We start from the raw sequence: 17,736 nt of genomic DNA, 5'->3' as shown, positions 1-17,736 counted from the left end.
TATCTTTATCCTGTTTGATAAGCTAAAAGCATACCTTTTTCTTTGTTGACTTCCAAGTCACTTCCTCCTCTACCGCTGTCACTGGTACTGTCATCATCACAAGACACATCATCATAGGTGTCATTCATTTTTTTTACAAAAGAAGATGTGTCATTCGACTGAAACATATACATCAATAAGTAGAGATATGCATGGTCATTGTTTTTAAATGTAAATATAACATGATGATACCAGAAAACAATGAAGGATGAAGAGATGCTATTGCTTTGTGTTACTTAACTGAACACTTTTGTATTACATAACTGTACACAAGTAATTATATTCATTGACATCTCAATCAGCTACTTGAAAGAATCATCAATCAAAATGTTTCTAAACAAAACAAATCTTTAATGATAACATGAAGTTTTAAAAAAAAATGTTATACAATTAACTCCTACTTTACTTTTAAATGCCAGTAACAAAACATTCACATTTTATTGGTCAATGAAAACTAAAGAGAAAAAAATTGGCCAGGATGAGAAATGGGGATCAAACCTATTACATTCATGTTATTAGTTATTATTGCGACCCTCGATTAAGTGAGCTAATCAACCATACTTGTATGTGCAAAATTTTAGCTTGATATTGGACCAGATACCATTTGAATGAACAGGACCTGTGTGGAGCGAATCAGATTAGATCAGATCTGATATGTTTAGGCATAATTTAGATTGAAAAAATTAATTCTTCTCTAGTTTCTTTCTTCCCTTTTATTCAACATTCCATGCTAGCTGCACACTTGTGCTTATAATTTTTTTACTTTAATGTTTTAACACATAGAGCGAGCATAAGCTAATTGTTGGACTTTAAAAAAAAATCTTTAAAAAGCCTACAAAATTATCAAACATTGTGATGATGACAAAATATTATACATGTTTTTTTTTATTAATTAGTAGTAATTAAAGAATAAATTCACCTTTCTACTCAAAGATCCATATTTTATACCAGGGGAAAGAATATTTTCTTGAGACCTAAAGGTGGAGAACTGACCATCATCTTTCTGGTCATGATCAAGTAATGAGTTATCAATCAATGCATGAGCTTGACCACTACGAGAAATTTTGACAACCTGTTGGTAGAGATTATAAAGTTAAACTAACTCAAGATGGAAAGTTCTAATTTGCTCATTTTTTAGTAGGTGAAATCTAAATTATAATAATAATAATATAATAATAATATTAATAAAAGAATGTAAATTAAATTTATATATCTAAATTAATAAATATAATCTAGGCTCAAGCCCCAAAGAGAATATAACAAACAAAAAGAAAAAAAATAAAGTGTACATTAAATGATGATTTTTTGTGAAATATAGTTTTTACTTTATTTGGGGAAAAAAATGCATTATATATTTTACCTCTGCAGGACCTGAAGGTTCTTCTTTAATAAGAACCACATAATTGTTAGACCTTGAGCTTTCGGCTAGTAAAGTTCGCTCTTCATGTTTTGCAGCAAGGACAGAGGATGAAGATGAGCGTATGCCTGGAGCAACATAATAGCCTCCCTGGAGCTTCGCTGTTGATGAAGTAGAGGCTGTAGAGAATAGAGGAACCATTATTTATCTTGCTAATCTGTATGCAGTATATGGAAGTAACATGTTACAAACACATTTGGAGATGTCTTGCTGGATGGCCCTTAGCTACCAACCAAGGGGGTTTGAAGCACAACTCAAGCTTAGTTGTATTTGCTGAGTGACTAAAAGGCAGCACAGAAACCTTCTCTAAGATACCCTATTTCCCACCGATCCACAAAAGAGATGGGACTATATCACATATCACTATAGTAAAGTTCAAAAAGCTATATATATTTTAAGGAGAACAATATAAAATGTTAAAATACACACCTGAATTGGGCATTCCTTTCTTTTTTCTTATTTGCCTTTTTCGTACACAGACTATGACAAAAAATATGACCACAGCAAGGATGAAGGTGATAATTGTGATGATAATGGCAGTGATGATTTCCTGACTAGGACCAGCTGTTCCAGCCAGAACAATTAATGTGGAATTATCAAAGACAACTTCGATGCTGAGGGGCGTCTGGGTGCCTCGCTGCTGTTGTAAGGCTTTGTCACTAGCCATGATAGTCATGAGGTAGAGGCCCACATCTTTGGGCTTGAGAGCCTCAATGAGCTTTAGTTCCCCAGTTGCAGAGTTGATATTAAATGGGGCAGACTGATTAATGCAGTGCAAGGAGTACATGATTTCTCCATTGACACCTTCATCTGCATCTTTAGCTATGATGTTAACAATGGTGGAGCCTTTATCAGCTGTGTGAGGGATCATTATTGTGTTATTGGCATCTTGGGGATATAGGAAGTATGGATCGTTGTCATTGACATCAGTGACTCTGATGACAACTTTGGCTGTGCCAGTAAGTGGGGGAACTCCCTTGTCAATAGCTTCCACCACAAGGTCATACTGATTTATTTTTTCCCTGTCTAGAATGACATTTGTTTTGATGACTCCTCCATCAGAAGTAATACTGAAGAAATTTCCTTTTTGCGATGCAGAAGAGAATCTATAAAACACCATACTATTTTCACCAGTGTCTTTATCCAAAGCTGAAACTATACCAATGTATTTCCCTTCAGGCTGCTCTTCTTCCACCACCAGAGTGTACACAGGGTCAGAGAATTCTGGAGCCTCGTCATTCATATCCATAAGAGTTATCTCAACAGTGGCAGAAGAAGATAATGGTGGTTCCCCTTTATCCATAGCTCTGACAGTGATGATAATCTTTTCTGACTGTTCCCTGTCCAGAGGAACCAAAGCAGTCATTTTGCCAGAGTCATCAACACTAAACATTTTCTCATTTTTTCCAACAACTTGAAAAACAATTTCAGCATTTTCGCCAACATCTTTATCAGTCACTTTCATCTCAGTAATAAAAACACCTAGTAACAGAGGGAAAACATACACCAATATATTTATTTAAAATATTTCTAATAAACATTTAATTTTATTTTTAAAAAAATAGCTACAAATAAAAAATATCTACATTATAATTTAAAAACATATTGAGAAAAATATTCACTGTTAGATGTTTAGATATATCATAGATACCAGTTTTACCTTACCTGGTTGGTTGTTTTCATATAAAGAAGCTTTGTAGGTCCGTTGTGAAAATGTTGGCACCTGGTCATTCTCATCCAGAACTTTGACAACAAAATCTTCATGAGCAAGGAGAGATGGAAATCCTTGATCTTGGCATGAGACAGTGACATTGTATCTATTTGTCAGCTCCCTGTCCAAAGGTAACCTCAAAACAGCCTGTAATTGACATATTGGAAACAACATAATTGACTTTATTTTGTGGCATAGAGAGAAAAATATCTTAAAGGTGCTCTGCTCGACCAAAACAAATAAGATAAAATGTGTATCCTTCGCAATAGTCTAACGATGAAATATTCATACTAAATCTTTAAAATTGGTCAAAGGTTGTTGATTTCTATAAAGACCCTTACATTGTGTTTTATTTATTAGATAAAGGAACCTTTAAACTTTTTAAATACTCTAATATTTGTGATGTTTGTGTACCTTGTATGTTCCCTCAAACTCTAAAGGAACTAGTTCAAATTCCTGAGGAGTTATGGAGCATTCAGTTTTTCCATTCACACCACTGTCTGGATCTCGAACACTGACATGTGCCACTACTTTACTAATCTCAGCTTTTTCTGAGACTTCAGAGACTCCCTTGATTGAGCTGAGGCAGTTGACTGTTATTTGTGGCATGCTATTGACAGTATCAGCTACAGTAATCTGTAAAATTGTACATTAAAATAGAGAATTTTAAATAAAAGCTAAATTTTTTTTAAAATTATTATTTTTTAATTCTTCTTTTAAATGCTTGAAAGAATGAGTTGAAATATGTAATACAAAAATTTATATGATTTGTTCAAAGATATGATTCTCTAACATTTAAAGAAAACAAAGTCCCTTCAAATGATCGATTGTTTGTATTGATCATTCTTTATTAAAATTTTAATACATTAACTATTATTATGGTTATACCATGGCTAAGTAATCTACTTTCCAGAAGTATTTCTTACTTTTGTGACAACACTGTATGTTAAAAAACTTATACTGCTTCTGAATTTTAATTAAATTTGTTCTTCTTTCTTTAATTCATCTCTACTATACATGCCTTTGATTTTTGACATTGTTATACTATTAGTACTTTTTTAAAAGAAGAATTAGTTTTATCATAATATTTTTAAAATGAATTTGTTAAATTGCCTTGTAATTATTTTCAATTTAAAATATGAAGTATCCATAAGAATTTTGTTGTTGGCTTAAGCCTGCAGGCGCTGGGGGGTGGGGGGGTAGGAGTTTGAGTTTGAGTTTGGTCAATTAAATCCCTGCCGAAGTGATTAAAGGAGCAGAAGTGATAAAAGAAATGCTATACTTTTGACTTAACTTACATGAACTTTAGTTTTTGACACTTTAGGTGGAGATCCCTTGTCACTGGCTATGACAATAAGCTCAATGTTCTCCCCAGACTTTGACTCAATCGTTTGATTCAGATAGATCTGTCCAGTGGTGGGATTTATTCGAAAGAATGCCAGGTTGTCTGGTGGTTGAAGAGGAGAGAAAGAGTAAACCAGCTCTCCATTGGGACCAGTGTCTGCATCTGTTGCTTCAACCTGAACAGATTTAAATGTTACAATCCAGTTTATGTCCTTCTTGGTCATTTGAATCTTTCTTTTTATATCATAAAAAAACTTATTACTAATAAAAATAAAGTTTTAAAGTTAAAATAAACAAACAACAAAGATATAAGCAAATGGCTTATTCTCTATGCTAGGACAAATTCATAGAAGTGCTCCTTCTCCCCTAGAGCCATAAGGGCATTGATAGGGTTACCTGAATCAGAAAACCCAATGATTTAACAGAGTTTAACAGTCCTTACTTAACATGCACCACTAGATAAACACAGGGATACATATAGGATGTAGTAATCTTTTTTTGAATTAAAATCTGTAAATTACAGGATTAGATTACAAGATAAGATAAAACTACAAAATTTAACGAAATACACAAAAAAATCAAACTTTAGCCAGAACCAACCTGTAAAAAAGGAATGTTTAGCTTTGTATCTTCTGCTATATTTATGGAGTAAGGATCCTTCTTGAAGACTGGAAAGTTGTCATTGATATCAGAAATATGAACTTCAACTGTAAGAGTTCCTGTTAATGATGGCAGCCCTCCATCTTTGGCACCAACTAGAATCTTATTTATTTATAAAAAAAAATGTTAAATGATTACATATTGGCTAAGTACTCAAAAAAAGTTTGACTTGAAATTATGGAAGTAATATTTGAAATATTGCTCTATTTATATTAGTGCTGAAATTTTGGGCATTGCCATTAAAAGTCATGAAATGCCTATTTTCATCCCACAGGGTAAAAATATCCCACTATTCTTTTAATTTTGTGCAGTCAGTCACAAACCTTCTTTTCTTGGTAAGGTCCACTATACATATTATTTCCCATGGGGTTGGTTAGACAGGGGAGTCATGTTCCACATGTGGCTAAGACAGTGATCAAAATTTTTTTTTATCCAGACCTTATTTTATAAATAATTTACCCAGAGATGGACAGACTAAAAATAATAAATAAAATTGACTAAAATTCACTATGATTTGTATTCAGAATTATTGATACCACAATCAAATGGTCATTTCCCCATAACTCACTTATAGTAAACAAAAAATAAGGTTGAAACTGAAAGTGCACTTACTTCATAAATGGGAGACGACTCTCTGTTCAGTGAGGAGATTACTGTAAGGTAAACATCAGTTGTGTTCAAAATAGTCTGTGCAGTTTTGATACCGAAAAATGGCTTTCCTTGTAAAATTGTGTAGTCGCTGACTCCATTGCCTGGACCAGTATCCCGATCAAATGCTGTCGGTAATGGGAAGGACTTGCCAGCTTCCACATTCTCTGGCATGTTGATCTCAAAACGAGGCTGGGTGAATTCCGGAGGGTTGTCGTTGATGTCCGTTATGTTGATTTCAAAATAGACTTGAAGGAAGAACGTGCTGTAGAAAGACATGACGGCAACTTCAAAATTCAAAATGCAATCAGCCTTAAAACTGCAGACTGTCTCGCGATCAACAGACTTCTTGATGCTGACTAACCCATCTTCAGAAACCGAAAAATAAAGACTTGGGCTTTTCTGGGCATTGAGAATGCTAAATTGAAGTTGGTGGCCAGTGTTTTTGGCATCGATATTCATTTTCCAAGAAGACTCCACTTCCTTAGTGAAATTAGGCTCACTGGTCAAGCTGGTAATGACCGTACCTGGCAAAAGCTCTTCTTTCATCGTTTTCTGTATTTTGATTGGCTCTGCAGTGCTGCTTGTGGCATGAAGAAGCACTACCCATGAGAAGAGAAGCAGAAGTAGAAGGTGCCTTGAAGGCAGACGGCCACAATGGAGGCCAAATTTGTGCAAAGATGGACTAGGCATCCTGTGTAGCTTTATTCCAGATCATAACGATTTATGACTGACTTTCGATCTGAACACTGACCAGTGCTGGTTAGCAAGTAGAAGATGTCATTCTAGAGACATCTCCGAAAGACGCACTTGCTTGAAATATTGGTACATGCATGGTAGGTTTAAAATAAATCAACAAACCACATGATGGATAAACTTCTTTAGTTTGTTTGATATGTAATCCAAGAAATGATTTAAAATGTAGGCAATGGAACTATCTGTAGGTTGACTTGGCTTTCTAAAACTATTCTGGAATAAATAAAGAAATAGAAACCTTATTAACTGAAATTTAGCATTCACTTTTATTATTGTTAAATTTCAATTAGTAAACAATGATTTCTCTACAGGTGTGTCATGTAGGTTATCTTTGCACGATCTGAAATAAGCCCGAAAGCGTCAGCTTGATTGCTACCGCGGTACCGAGAGACAACGAACTAGGCAGTAATTAAAAATAATGATGTTAGAAGGAAACAGACTTATGATGAGGATGAACAGTGTCTCCTGTACGTGTGCCAATTGACAATAAGGTGATGACACTGAATGGCTGCGTGATAACAAATTAATGGCGCTGGTGACATTTGGTAAAATAATAATTTTCAATCAACAACACCTTAATGCAAAATAGTTGGATGTTGAAAAGAAACGAATGCAAGTCTCGTATTAAGGAAACTACTAAAAAAATGAAATAGTATGATTACTACGATCATTCAGCGCAAAAATGATTGAGAATTAGGCCTACATCTAGACTGCTCTATTAAAGCCTGTTCTGTTAAAGGCTGTTATATTAAAGGAAAACACGTAATAAAAACGCAAAGTGTAAAGCATATAACAGAATAATGCGTATAAGAGAATCGAGATAGAGTCTGACTTTTAGCCAACTCTTTAGTAATGAGGAAAGGCTCTTAACATTTGCATCTTGCCACGAGGCACTTTTAAATGGAAGCAAATCACAACCGTTTTGTGACCCGCTATCACGAGAGATCCCCTCGATTAGATATGATGTACAGAAACCTTCATGGAAGGAAAGTACGAAAATCTCACGTGTGGAATTGGTTCGGGTGGACCTAAGTTTCACCAAAGTACCTGTCATTCATAATAGCATCTTATCCATCTCCTCTGTATGGAGAGTCACATGTAGTTGCCAAGTTATTGAGCTGATTTACTTTCAACAAAACAGAACAATGGAAACTTGATTGAGTTTTAAAGATGTAGCCGATAATTTATTTATATTTATAATATTGATTTTGTAGAGGAAAAAAAAAACAGCAACAAGTATTAACACTATATATTGTTTAAAAATTCAACAAGTATTAACACTATATATTGTTTAAAAATTATCTCCCTTATACTTTCATATTTAGTCCAAATGTAAAACTGTGCCAAGAGATTACACGAGGAAGATGTCAAGCCATATCAATGTTCCAACAAAGGCTAGAGGATACTTTTTTTATTATTTATTCACCAAAAGATTACATTGCAAAAATAACAACAAATGTAAAAACTTTGTTTAGAAATTGTTCATAGTTCTTGCGTTCGTTTGTTTATCCTATTTTCCCGCTCTAGACACGTGAAAGTCCGCATACATCCCACATGGGCTTACATCTCACACGAAATGCATGATCTCCGGAGTTTTGAAGGTCAGTGTCTTTATTTACTTGCAAAGCCCAACATTTCTGGGACACATACAAACACAGAAGTTTTTATGAATGGTGTATTGTCAGTACTCAGTCATTCTCATGCTCTTATCTTCTACAAATATAGGAGCATTAGCGAGTGGTCAAAACAAGATATGTTATTCATATTTATTGAAAGATGAGAAGTTTATGTCTTTTCGGACTTTAGCCAGTAAATTTAGGTGGATTTTTGGGTAACTGGTTTTTTGTTTATCGGAATTAGATCTACAGCCCTATCCCATTTCATTCATAATGCTTGGTAATTGACCTAGGTTTTCAGTTTTAATGCATTGTAATGATGTGTTATCCATTATCTAAAAAGCCATCATATTTGTAAGTCATTAAAAGAAACCAAAATTTTCATTTCACAGTCAGAAACAAGAAGAAAAAAAATACTTATAATTTAACGATATAGTACTTTATAAATTTAAACAACATATTTTAATAATGAAGTGCATATGCTTATCCAATGGACCTCATTCACCACTCGTAAACAAACAACATTTAGTCACGTGATCATATTGATAAAACAAAAAAAAAATGTCACGTGACAGCCATCATGAATTAAACATGAGATTGTAAATTCTATAGAATTAATAAGAAGAGATAGAGCACCACGTGGCTAAATGTTGTTTTGTTTACAATTGGTGAATGAGGTCCATTGATGAACAGAAAAGCTCTATTACCTTGGTTGGCTAGATAGCACAATAATGCTCTGTTGTTCGCTCGATACTCAACAGATTACAACTTTTTCTTTTTAAGTAACGTCCGAATTTTATAAGATAATATTACACTGGGCCTGGAGTTCAATATAAAATATCGCACGCTTTTAATTCACTCTGTAAGTTACACTAAATCAATTAGAAACTGATGCCACTAGTCTAGTCAAAGTTTTAAATGTGAACAAGAGGATAAATAAAAGATCTTTGCCAGGACCAGATGTCTAGAACCCCGATCAATCCTGTCCATTGTTAACGCAGGTGTCAAGCCAAAAAGTCAACAATGATTTACGCGCCACTAGCACTAACACAAGGAATCAAATCCCTGAGAGGTCATCAAATTGATAATTCCTTAAATGGCGAATATGTTTAATTGTAGTCTATACATTAATTTATTGTACAACCAACTCAAGACGATAGAAAACAATATTTTAGTGACTTTTTTTAACAATAGTAAAAAAAAGAGCAAGGGTGGGGATGGGGTTTTTGGGGGTATGATCCCTCCGGCGAAATGAGACTTGCTTGACCTTTATAAGTATGCTAACTTAGTACTCGTACTAAATATGTAGACAACTCTTAGGTCAGCTGGGCCTTGGGGCGACAACCTTAGCGCCTACAGAGTGGTCTAAGAAGAAGATCTGGAAAACAGTTAGAAAGACTACATGAAGAGGGTAGTTTGACATGTTTCGGATAATTTACTTCCTGGGCCAAACCTCCCGCAGGACGATGGGCAGGGCAGGAACACAAGTTTCATATCATACCAAATGGATTCAAACTACGTCATGGCCTACCCAAGTTTAATCTACTTTGGACAATTAGACCTAGTTAGAACACAAATCAGTCCTGACTGACTGCTAATTAAGAGAATAAGCAAAAAAAAATCCATTGACTGGGTAAAAAATACATAATATTAGTTAATAATAATAAAGACTGGGTCTTACGCTTCTCAAACCTCACATCTCGCAACAGACAGTCTGCTATACATTCCCGAGACAGCTCCCTTGAATAGTATAAACGGAAGCAGAACGATTAGTAAATACCAACGAGAAAACCCATGGGATAAGTGTACAACAAGAAAGAAGGTAACACACACACACACAATAATTTCCAAAACTTCCTATAGAACTATGAGAGGAACAAATTTCTTGAAAAAGTCCACGCTTCGGCTTTCATTCAAGACGCTAACACGGTCTGCACATAGATCAACCATACGGTCGTCAAGATCACCCCCCATTCGTCCGAGCAATCTGTGGAATCAAACCGATGATCATCCCCTGTTCTATCGACGCACGCCGCTTCGACTTGTTCTTTCACGGCGGTGATATCGTACTAATGACGAGGGGATCTATGAAGCCATTCGAGCAGAACGGCGAGAGGCGCGCGTATAATGGCTGCACTAACTTGTGCATTGAATCGAGTCAGTATCTCCAGTCTGACACACACACACACAGTTGGGATGAGCTAAAAGACGTCAAAGGGGGGAGGTGCATCTTTTAGACACAATTATATCGATTGTATTTATACTTTTATCGTTGAAACTGTCTCTCTATATCTAACTTCGATGTAGTCTCCTCAGAGGAACTCCGTTTGGGAACAGAGCAGGGAGGATAATTCTCCCGTAGTGCTTTGGCAAGAAACTGGGCAGTAGGGCGTAATGCTTTGCATCCCCCATACAAGTCGAGTGACTGCTCAGACACGTCCACCCCGGAAGCTCCCGGAGCTGGGGACACTCGTACAAGATATGCGACACTGTTTCGTAGTTTCCAGATCAGGTAAATCTCTATATAGTTTTTCTTCTATAGGGGTGTTTTGGGGCCAGTGTCTTATTCGGGCCTCTCCATAGAGTATGCAGCTTTGAAGGACGTGGTCGACGTTCTTTGGTGACACTCTACAAGGGCAAATTTCACTCGTCCCATTTTCAACTTCCAGAACATGTGCTATTTCATTCCTTCATTTTTTTTTTTAGATTTCAAGTTCTCGTATTGTCTTTAGTTGATATCACATTAGATTAAACTACGTACACACAGTCATTCACACCACACAGTAACACACCCACAAACATACATTAACTTAAAGAAACATTATAACAGCACACGTATATCAATACAGAGAGAGAGACACTAAGACGTGCAAACTAAGACACACCTAAACATGCACACACTAGCACACACACTAATACACTGTATTCTACCAACAACTAAGACCTCCAACTTAAGCCAAATTAGATTTGCTATTTAATAAGAGATGTATAACCATGACTTCACTGGTCAGGAATGGGCTGTATTGTTATCAGGTCTACCTGTACAGATCACGCTGACCCATTTAGATAGTCATTGTGTGTCTATAAATACTCTGATCCCACTGCAGAAATTACGTCGGATATGTTAAATTTATGACCAGTCAACATCCAGGCTCCTAATCCTACGACCTGCGGGGCACATCCAGCCGATGAAACGGTACTATCCGACCCCTAAACGTCTTCCCACTGTGCATAATAAAGCCGCCAAGATTTAATTCTATTTGGACTCGAAGATGTTTTCATTTTGAGGTGATGCTACCCATGACCCGTGTGTTTGAAATGTAAATGACTCCAGGCCTCCAAAAAAAAAAAAAACATGAACACCACTGTCCTTATCTCTCCCTTATAACTCTTGAACGCATTACTTCTAAACAATCAATCTTCGATAAGTAACAGTGGAGTGATACTTGTGGACTGTGTTGAAATGTGATACGTGAAATGCTCCGTTCAGTAATAGCCTACTTTTTCTTTAACATAGAATCGCTTCCTTCACCAAGTAAGCAGTGTTTAAAGCATCACGGTCTGCAGAAAGACAAAATATCTCAGTCCTCATAATTTGGGTCATAAAGATCAGTTTTCAAATTAGCGAGTGTCGTTACCAAAATAGGAATAACTGTCAATGTAAAAAATAAGACTTATTTCTGTCGAATTTATTTATCATAATCTATGTTTAAGTTACATTTGTTTGAGATTTAATATATCAGTAACAATTATCGAACCCTACACAGACAATCTTATGAGATAGGTAACCATTGTAATTTAGAAACTAATTTACTTAGCAAGATCAACATCTCACAAAGCTTTTTGCTCTTTTACTATTTTTTTTTTTAAATATGAATCTTGATCTTCATTTTTTGTCCTACAGGCCTGAGATTTGTGAGAAGAGACACATCTGTATCCCATAGTGTTTGCCACAACCATAGGAAGTCTATCAAGGCTAATAACCGGATTCACCTGTCTACGGTGGTAGCCTTCCTTGAGGTTCTCAAATGTTTATTCCCCATCCTTAGTATCTCCATTTGTCTCATCCTGAAGAGGTATGCTGCCTGTAGTTACCCTCTATGCATAGAAGGCTGAGTTATAATGTAGATTTAGATCTAATTGTAGTGGAGCACGAAGGGTCCTCCAAAGCAAATCTGCATGAGATAATATAGACCGGTCTCTGGCTTGCTATCCCGCTACGAACAACTGGCCGGGAAAAGTGGAGGGATTTGATCTCACGAACTGTCACATGAACCCCAACGACAAAAGTCAAGGGACAGATGATGATGATGATAGATAAATTAGTTAAGGACACAGAGAGGGTGAGAAGTTTACGCAACACTCAAATATATTTTGTTTATAGATCTAGATAGTTAAATGTCCAGGAATTACTTACTTTTAAATTCAAGCAATTTAGCAGTACCTATAAGATTTAAATAGTTTTATGAAGTATAAAGATGACATCTAGTTCTAAGCTCTCCAAAGGAATAACATGGGAAAGACTAGAACAATGAGTTTCCACTTCAAAAACATTTCGTCTACACCAAGTTTGTCAGAACGAAACACAGACACACGGTGGATGGCTGACGCGCTACTGTCTGAAAACATGTTCACCGAAAAGATAGCCTTAAAAAAAAAAAAAAACAGTCAAAGAGGCCCAAAGTATTTTGCGGAGTGTTCGTGTCACAAGAAGGACTCTGAACCTATCGTGTCTGATTTCAAGTCAACCTACTGTTTCATTGAAGGAACTAGATCCCGTTACCTCAAAATAAGACAATGGGGGAGGTTGTGATTATTCCTAACAAGCAAGGTACAAGCAAGGTACCGATACCTTGCTTAGACGTCAATTTCTAAGGAGTGCGTTTAAGTTATAACATTTGGGTATTTCTTTTTCTTTTTAAAAAGAAGCAAATATTTGTTATAGGCACACAGAGAAGGAACGTCGAGTGTATAAAGAGGGAAATGGCCAATACTTGTGCCAAATCTTAAATCTTGTGAGCCAAATTATGAAAGGCTATGCTGCAAAAGTAGCTTGAAAACTACAAAAATTCATTGTGCAGATTAACAATACAGATAATAACTTTTCACCCTGTGGGTACCTCCCCAAGGCTGCTATGCACATTGACATAATGGGGAAAAACAAACTTTAGTCTCTGGTATTTTACTATTTACTGTCTGCATATCAACCTGCAAGAAAAGAAAAAACAAGTAGTTATTAATGTTGTTCCACATTTCAGCTTTCTAGCTACTTCCTGTTTACTCCACAAGTCCTAATGCTACCCAGACGTTTTGTAGTTGAGTTTTGCCGATGAAGCATTAGGAAATGATTGGGGATAGAAGATGTGTTCATTCAGTGGAACAGCGGCTATTTTGTTTTATTACTGTTCACAAGGACAAATAAATAGGGCAGAGTTCAAAGTATAGTCATTGAGTCATTAGGTTGACTTGACATAAGGCTAGGAGGGGAGAATCTTATCTAAATCTCCCTTGGTATCGAGAAAGAAAGCGTATCTTAGGGTTTTCTTGTTCCCAATACATGGAATAACATGACCCCGGTCTTAAACAAGTTCTCTCTCTCACTCTCTCAAGATCATAAAAGAAGCGACATTCTCCGAGATTGTGATCGACTGTTTTCTCATCTTCTCTGCAGTGACGGCACCAAGTCTCGTATGCAAGTGCCTATTGGGCAGTGACTGACTCTATAAACTGGCCTAGGACGACATGCTGGGCAGTGACTAACTCTAAACTGGGCTAGGACGACCTGTCGGGCAGTGGCAGACTCTAAACTGGGCTACGACGACCTGTCGGGCAGTGGCAGACTCTGAACTGAGCCAGGACTGCGACTGCATGTTCGTCACGCTAAAATGCCATCGAGCATCTTTTAGCATCTATTTCCTCAGGACTCCAAACGGTTCTTTCTTTATTAAACTTATTCCAACTAGCAAACCAAAGTTTCTGTTCTCTCTCATAGACTAAAGCTTGAAAGCTATTAGTAATAAGGAAGGGATTTCGTGGCGCTATAGCAGCTATACCCTTGGCCTAGATCTACAGCTATGACATACAATTAACTAGTGTAACTTGAGAGTGACAACCAGAACAAACACAAAAAAAAGATTTCCTGTATCCCCCATAACAGAAATTAAAACCCGTCCCCTGTATCAACATTACACCAGAATAAAACTCAATTATAATGTATTGTTGTGCTTATCGTTGAGAAGAAGGGGACAGAAATCAGCACAGGTAAAGTCGGGCACACTTAAATCATTATCCCCCCTTAAGAAATTCAAAACGGACGACAGGTCACAGTGACGTCCTGAGGCATGTGTCAAGAAGACGCTTCAGCAAGAGACGTGGGAGTGGGTGGGAGAGGGGGGGGGGGGCTGTGACACAGGACATGGAGCAGAGAGACAGGTGTCGAGTGACATATACACTAAGCTGATGCAGTGTCTGTCTAGAAACATAAGATGTTCTGCGTAGCTTCGTCTATCTCAGGTGCGGCTCAAGCATTACATTTGAACTGAAACCCAGCGATTCTCAAATTGTACAGGGATTTAATGAATATTAATTTACAAAATAGTGCAACGGCTAAACTCCAATGGAACGACATCATGTATATCCGGTAGCTTTAACATTTTTTATTTCCCATATTTCAAAATGTCAATTAACTTTCTTTTTTTATTTTCATAACTCTGACCGCAACTCTGTTCCCCCCCCCCCCCCCCGCCAGACACTGTTCTCATTCAGGCCGGTGATAGGGAGCTCTTGTTCACTTTTGCTGGCCTAGGGTTCCAAGAGCCGAAGGCTAAACTCTACCTCACAGTTTCAAGAAGAAATTGAGAAATTTTCTAATGATGTGGCAGGTCAGCAGCAGTACTGCCCTTGGACAGGTTCTATATATTATTACCGGTATTATAATTATTATTATCATTTAGATTTAAATTGCTTAAAAAACTTAAATCGAATCTAATAAATCAAAATGTCAACATAATCCTGTGATGAACTTAAAACAGAAAATCCCCGAAGATCTAAATTTACATCAGCACATCCCGTCAGTTCATAGGGTACGCCTCTGGTTATGCCTCTATGTATGCCTCTCGGTACGCCAATGACAGGATGAGAATGCCCTTTGTAACACTTCTGCTACATTTCAGATTCAAGAATTGTTGATAAAGAAAGCATATTTTTTCCCCATGTATTTCCTGAGATCAGACGCAAACGCCATTTATTTTCACTAAAGAAACAAGAGAAATATACTGAGCATACCGCATATAAGATAGACATTCAAGAGATAAGATCTTTACAATCATAATTACACACAGTTTACAATTATAATTAAACACAGTCTAGGAGATTGTGTGCGAGACACCGTTCTTTAAGACCGTAATTATAATTCAACTTGCCGATTATCCAAGGATTATCGCAACTCGATTCTAACAATAGCACTGAACTTAAGCTCTCCCCACTCCCCTCTCTTTCTTTTTGAATAATGACAACACACACACACACACACACAAACACACAGACATCATACCTCTACTCCCCCACACGACATATGTTGTTTTTTTTTTTAAATTGAAGTCCAAGGATTGTCTGCCCTTGCACACTTGCCACAACACTCGTCGTTACGAAGGGTCTCATTCTGTTGACACGACGTGTCACAATGCACATGTTCAACACCTGATGTTATTACACAGCCCGTGAAGTCCTAACACCTTCGAGACATTGATGACATCACACACAACTGAATTAACTGTGTGTACACCTCCATAGATTGTCATAGAATTTAGATCTAGTAGCCAACTGGGACAAAATAAAAAATGGAGAGTGACGAAAGAAAATGGCAAAATCAGAGGAGCGAATGGGGTGTTGCACACAAGGTTTGATACTGCCCACTAAAACATTTGATACCATTTGATAGTTCTTTATTACTCTCACCTATAATCTATTTATAAACAATTCTTTATTGTGTAGCTTGATTTATCAAAAGTGTCTGTTGCAAACAAGGGGAGATAATCAATTAAAATCATTCATTTATAGGTAGGCTGGATATATGTGCAGTAAGTGCAGACACTCGGGGCAGGATTTTTGTGGAGTCCCCTACAGTTTTTCGAAAGCTTTTATAAAACTTCTAGATAATTAATAATAATAATTATATCTAAAAACATCTCTTTTTTTTAGAAAAAAGATATAAAGTTCTTAAAAATTCCATCTTATGTTTTACTTCTTTTAAAATATTTAATAAGCATATTCTGGTGTTTAAAAAATGTGCAATATAGAGTTGGGTTGCAGTTGAGGAAATGTTGTAAATCCTGAGTAGAGTATTTATAGAATACAAGCGGTTTGCCAACTGTAAGATTGAAAGTCGGTAAAATAAAAAGTCTAAACAAAATTGAAAAAAAGAGAACTAAAGGTAAAAGTGACTGCCCCAACGAAATGTGGATGTTCTTTTGCCCTTCGCTTGTGGCGTCCCGAGGCACAAATCCCGCTTGCCCGCCCACCAAACCCATCTTGTTTACAGCACCATGAATTAAAAAAAAAAAAAAAGAAACTTAGACACTTGACAATTACTCAGAGAAAAAAAAAAAGTCTCTTTGCATAAAAATGTAATTTACCATTGTAATGTAAAACTAATGTAAAGCACTTTCTAGATCGAGATGTAGGTCTAGTTCAATGATGTAAATAATTATTAGACGACAAGAGCAGTCTTCAGCGTGAGAATTAGATAACATCTTGCTACGTTTGAGCTTCTGAGACTCGAGCATACTCTCAGTCGACAGGTTTCTGTCACACACACAAATATATTTTTAAAACAAACTTATCTAAGGGGAAGATCCGCCAAATCACTGTCATATATATCACTACTGCAGGGTTGCCCACGCGTGCTGTACCCACCGCTGAATCAGGGCCGGCCTTAGGCAAAGTAGCCAGCCCCTAGGGCCTCAGATTGATGGAGGCCATGCAAACGACTCTACAAATATTTTAGAGAAGAAAAAGCGACACGCTCAATGTTATTTCTGAAGTACTCTGAAGTATTTCTGAAGACTTCCCTTAGAGGTTGAAATAGAGTTACGTACATAAAAATCTATATGTATATAGGTCTGTGAATCGATACATTGGGGATAAGAATCTGTTTCCGGTTTCCAGTCTAGATTTAATATTGGGTACTAACTGGATCCGTGGCGTATGTATAGTAGTCCTAAAACAAACTAAAGACCCTCAAAAAGAAAATGAAGCTTCAAATTTGTGTTTCAAAAGCATTTTTACATAAATTCGTTCCTTATATCTGCGAATTTAAAATTTCTGACGTACATTATTTCATTAGACAAAACCGAAATGTTACACATCTCTCTATTCCTAGGTCTAAAACTATAATTCAACTATAAGATGATTGAACTTCTCTTCGCAAAGATAGTTTTATACTTGAACACATGAACAAACTAATTATAGTCCCTTCATTTCATATTTTAATCAAATTAACATTCAAATTTGTTTTTCTAAAGCATTTTTCATACATTCGTTCGCTA

General features: G+C 36.4%; 1 protein-coding gene across 6 annotated transcripts in view; it reads right to left on the bottom strand.

Moving 5' to 3' along the window:
* Positions 1–17,736, bottom strand: part of LOC106056663 (protocadherin-11 X-linked-like) — a 72,447-nt gene that overhangs the window by 5,626 nt on the left and 49,085 nt on the right. For 3 of the 6 annotated variants that reach the window (XM_056037444.1, XM_056037442.1, XM_056037446.1), the window contains 9 exons: positions 5,784–6,788; positions 5,112–5,273; positions 4,466–4,687; positions 3,582–3,803; positions 3,122–3,314; positions 1,886–2,938; positions 1,400–1,575; positions 959–1,111; positions 35–158 (listed from right to left, as the gene is read on the bottom strand). In XM_056037444.1, coding sequence (XP_055893419.1) covers positions 35–158; positions 959–1,111; positions 1,400–1,575; positions 1,886–2,938; positions 3,122–3,314; positions 3,582–3,803; positions 4,466–4,687; positions 5,112–5,273; positions 5,784–6,512 — 3,034 coding nt within the window. In that variant the 5' untranslated portion in view covers positions 6,513–6,788. Of the gene's footprint in view, positions 1–34; positions 159–958; positions 1,112–1,399; positions 1,576–1,885; positions 2,939–3,121; positions 3,315–3,581; positions 3,804–4,465; positions 4,688–5,111; positions 5,274–5,783; positions 6,789–8,898; positions 9,233–9,872; positions 10,178–12,608; positions 12,839–17,736 lie in introns of those variants that run through there. The other 3 variants (XM_056037443.1, XM_056037447.1, XM_056037445.1) reach the window with 3 other exon arrangements.

This window comes from Biomphalaria glabrata, chromosome 8, assembly GCF_947242115.1.
Source record: "Biomphalaria glabrata chromosome 8, xgBioGlab47.1, whole genome shotgun sequence".
Classification (NCBI taxonomy): Eukaryota; Metazoa; Mollusca; class Gastropoda; family Planorbidae; genus Biomphalaria; species Biomphalaria glabrata.
Note: the sequence above shows the minus strand (reverse complement) of the source record. Positions and strands in the feature narration are given on the sequence as shown.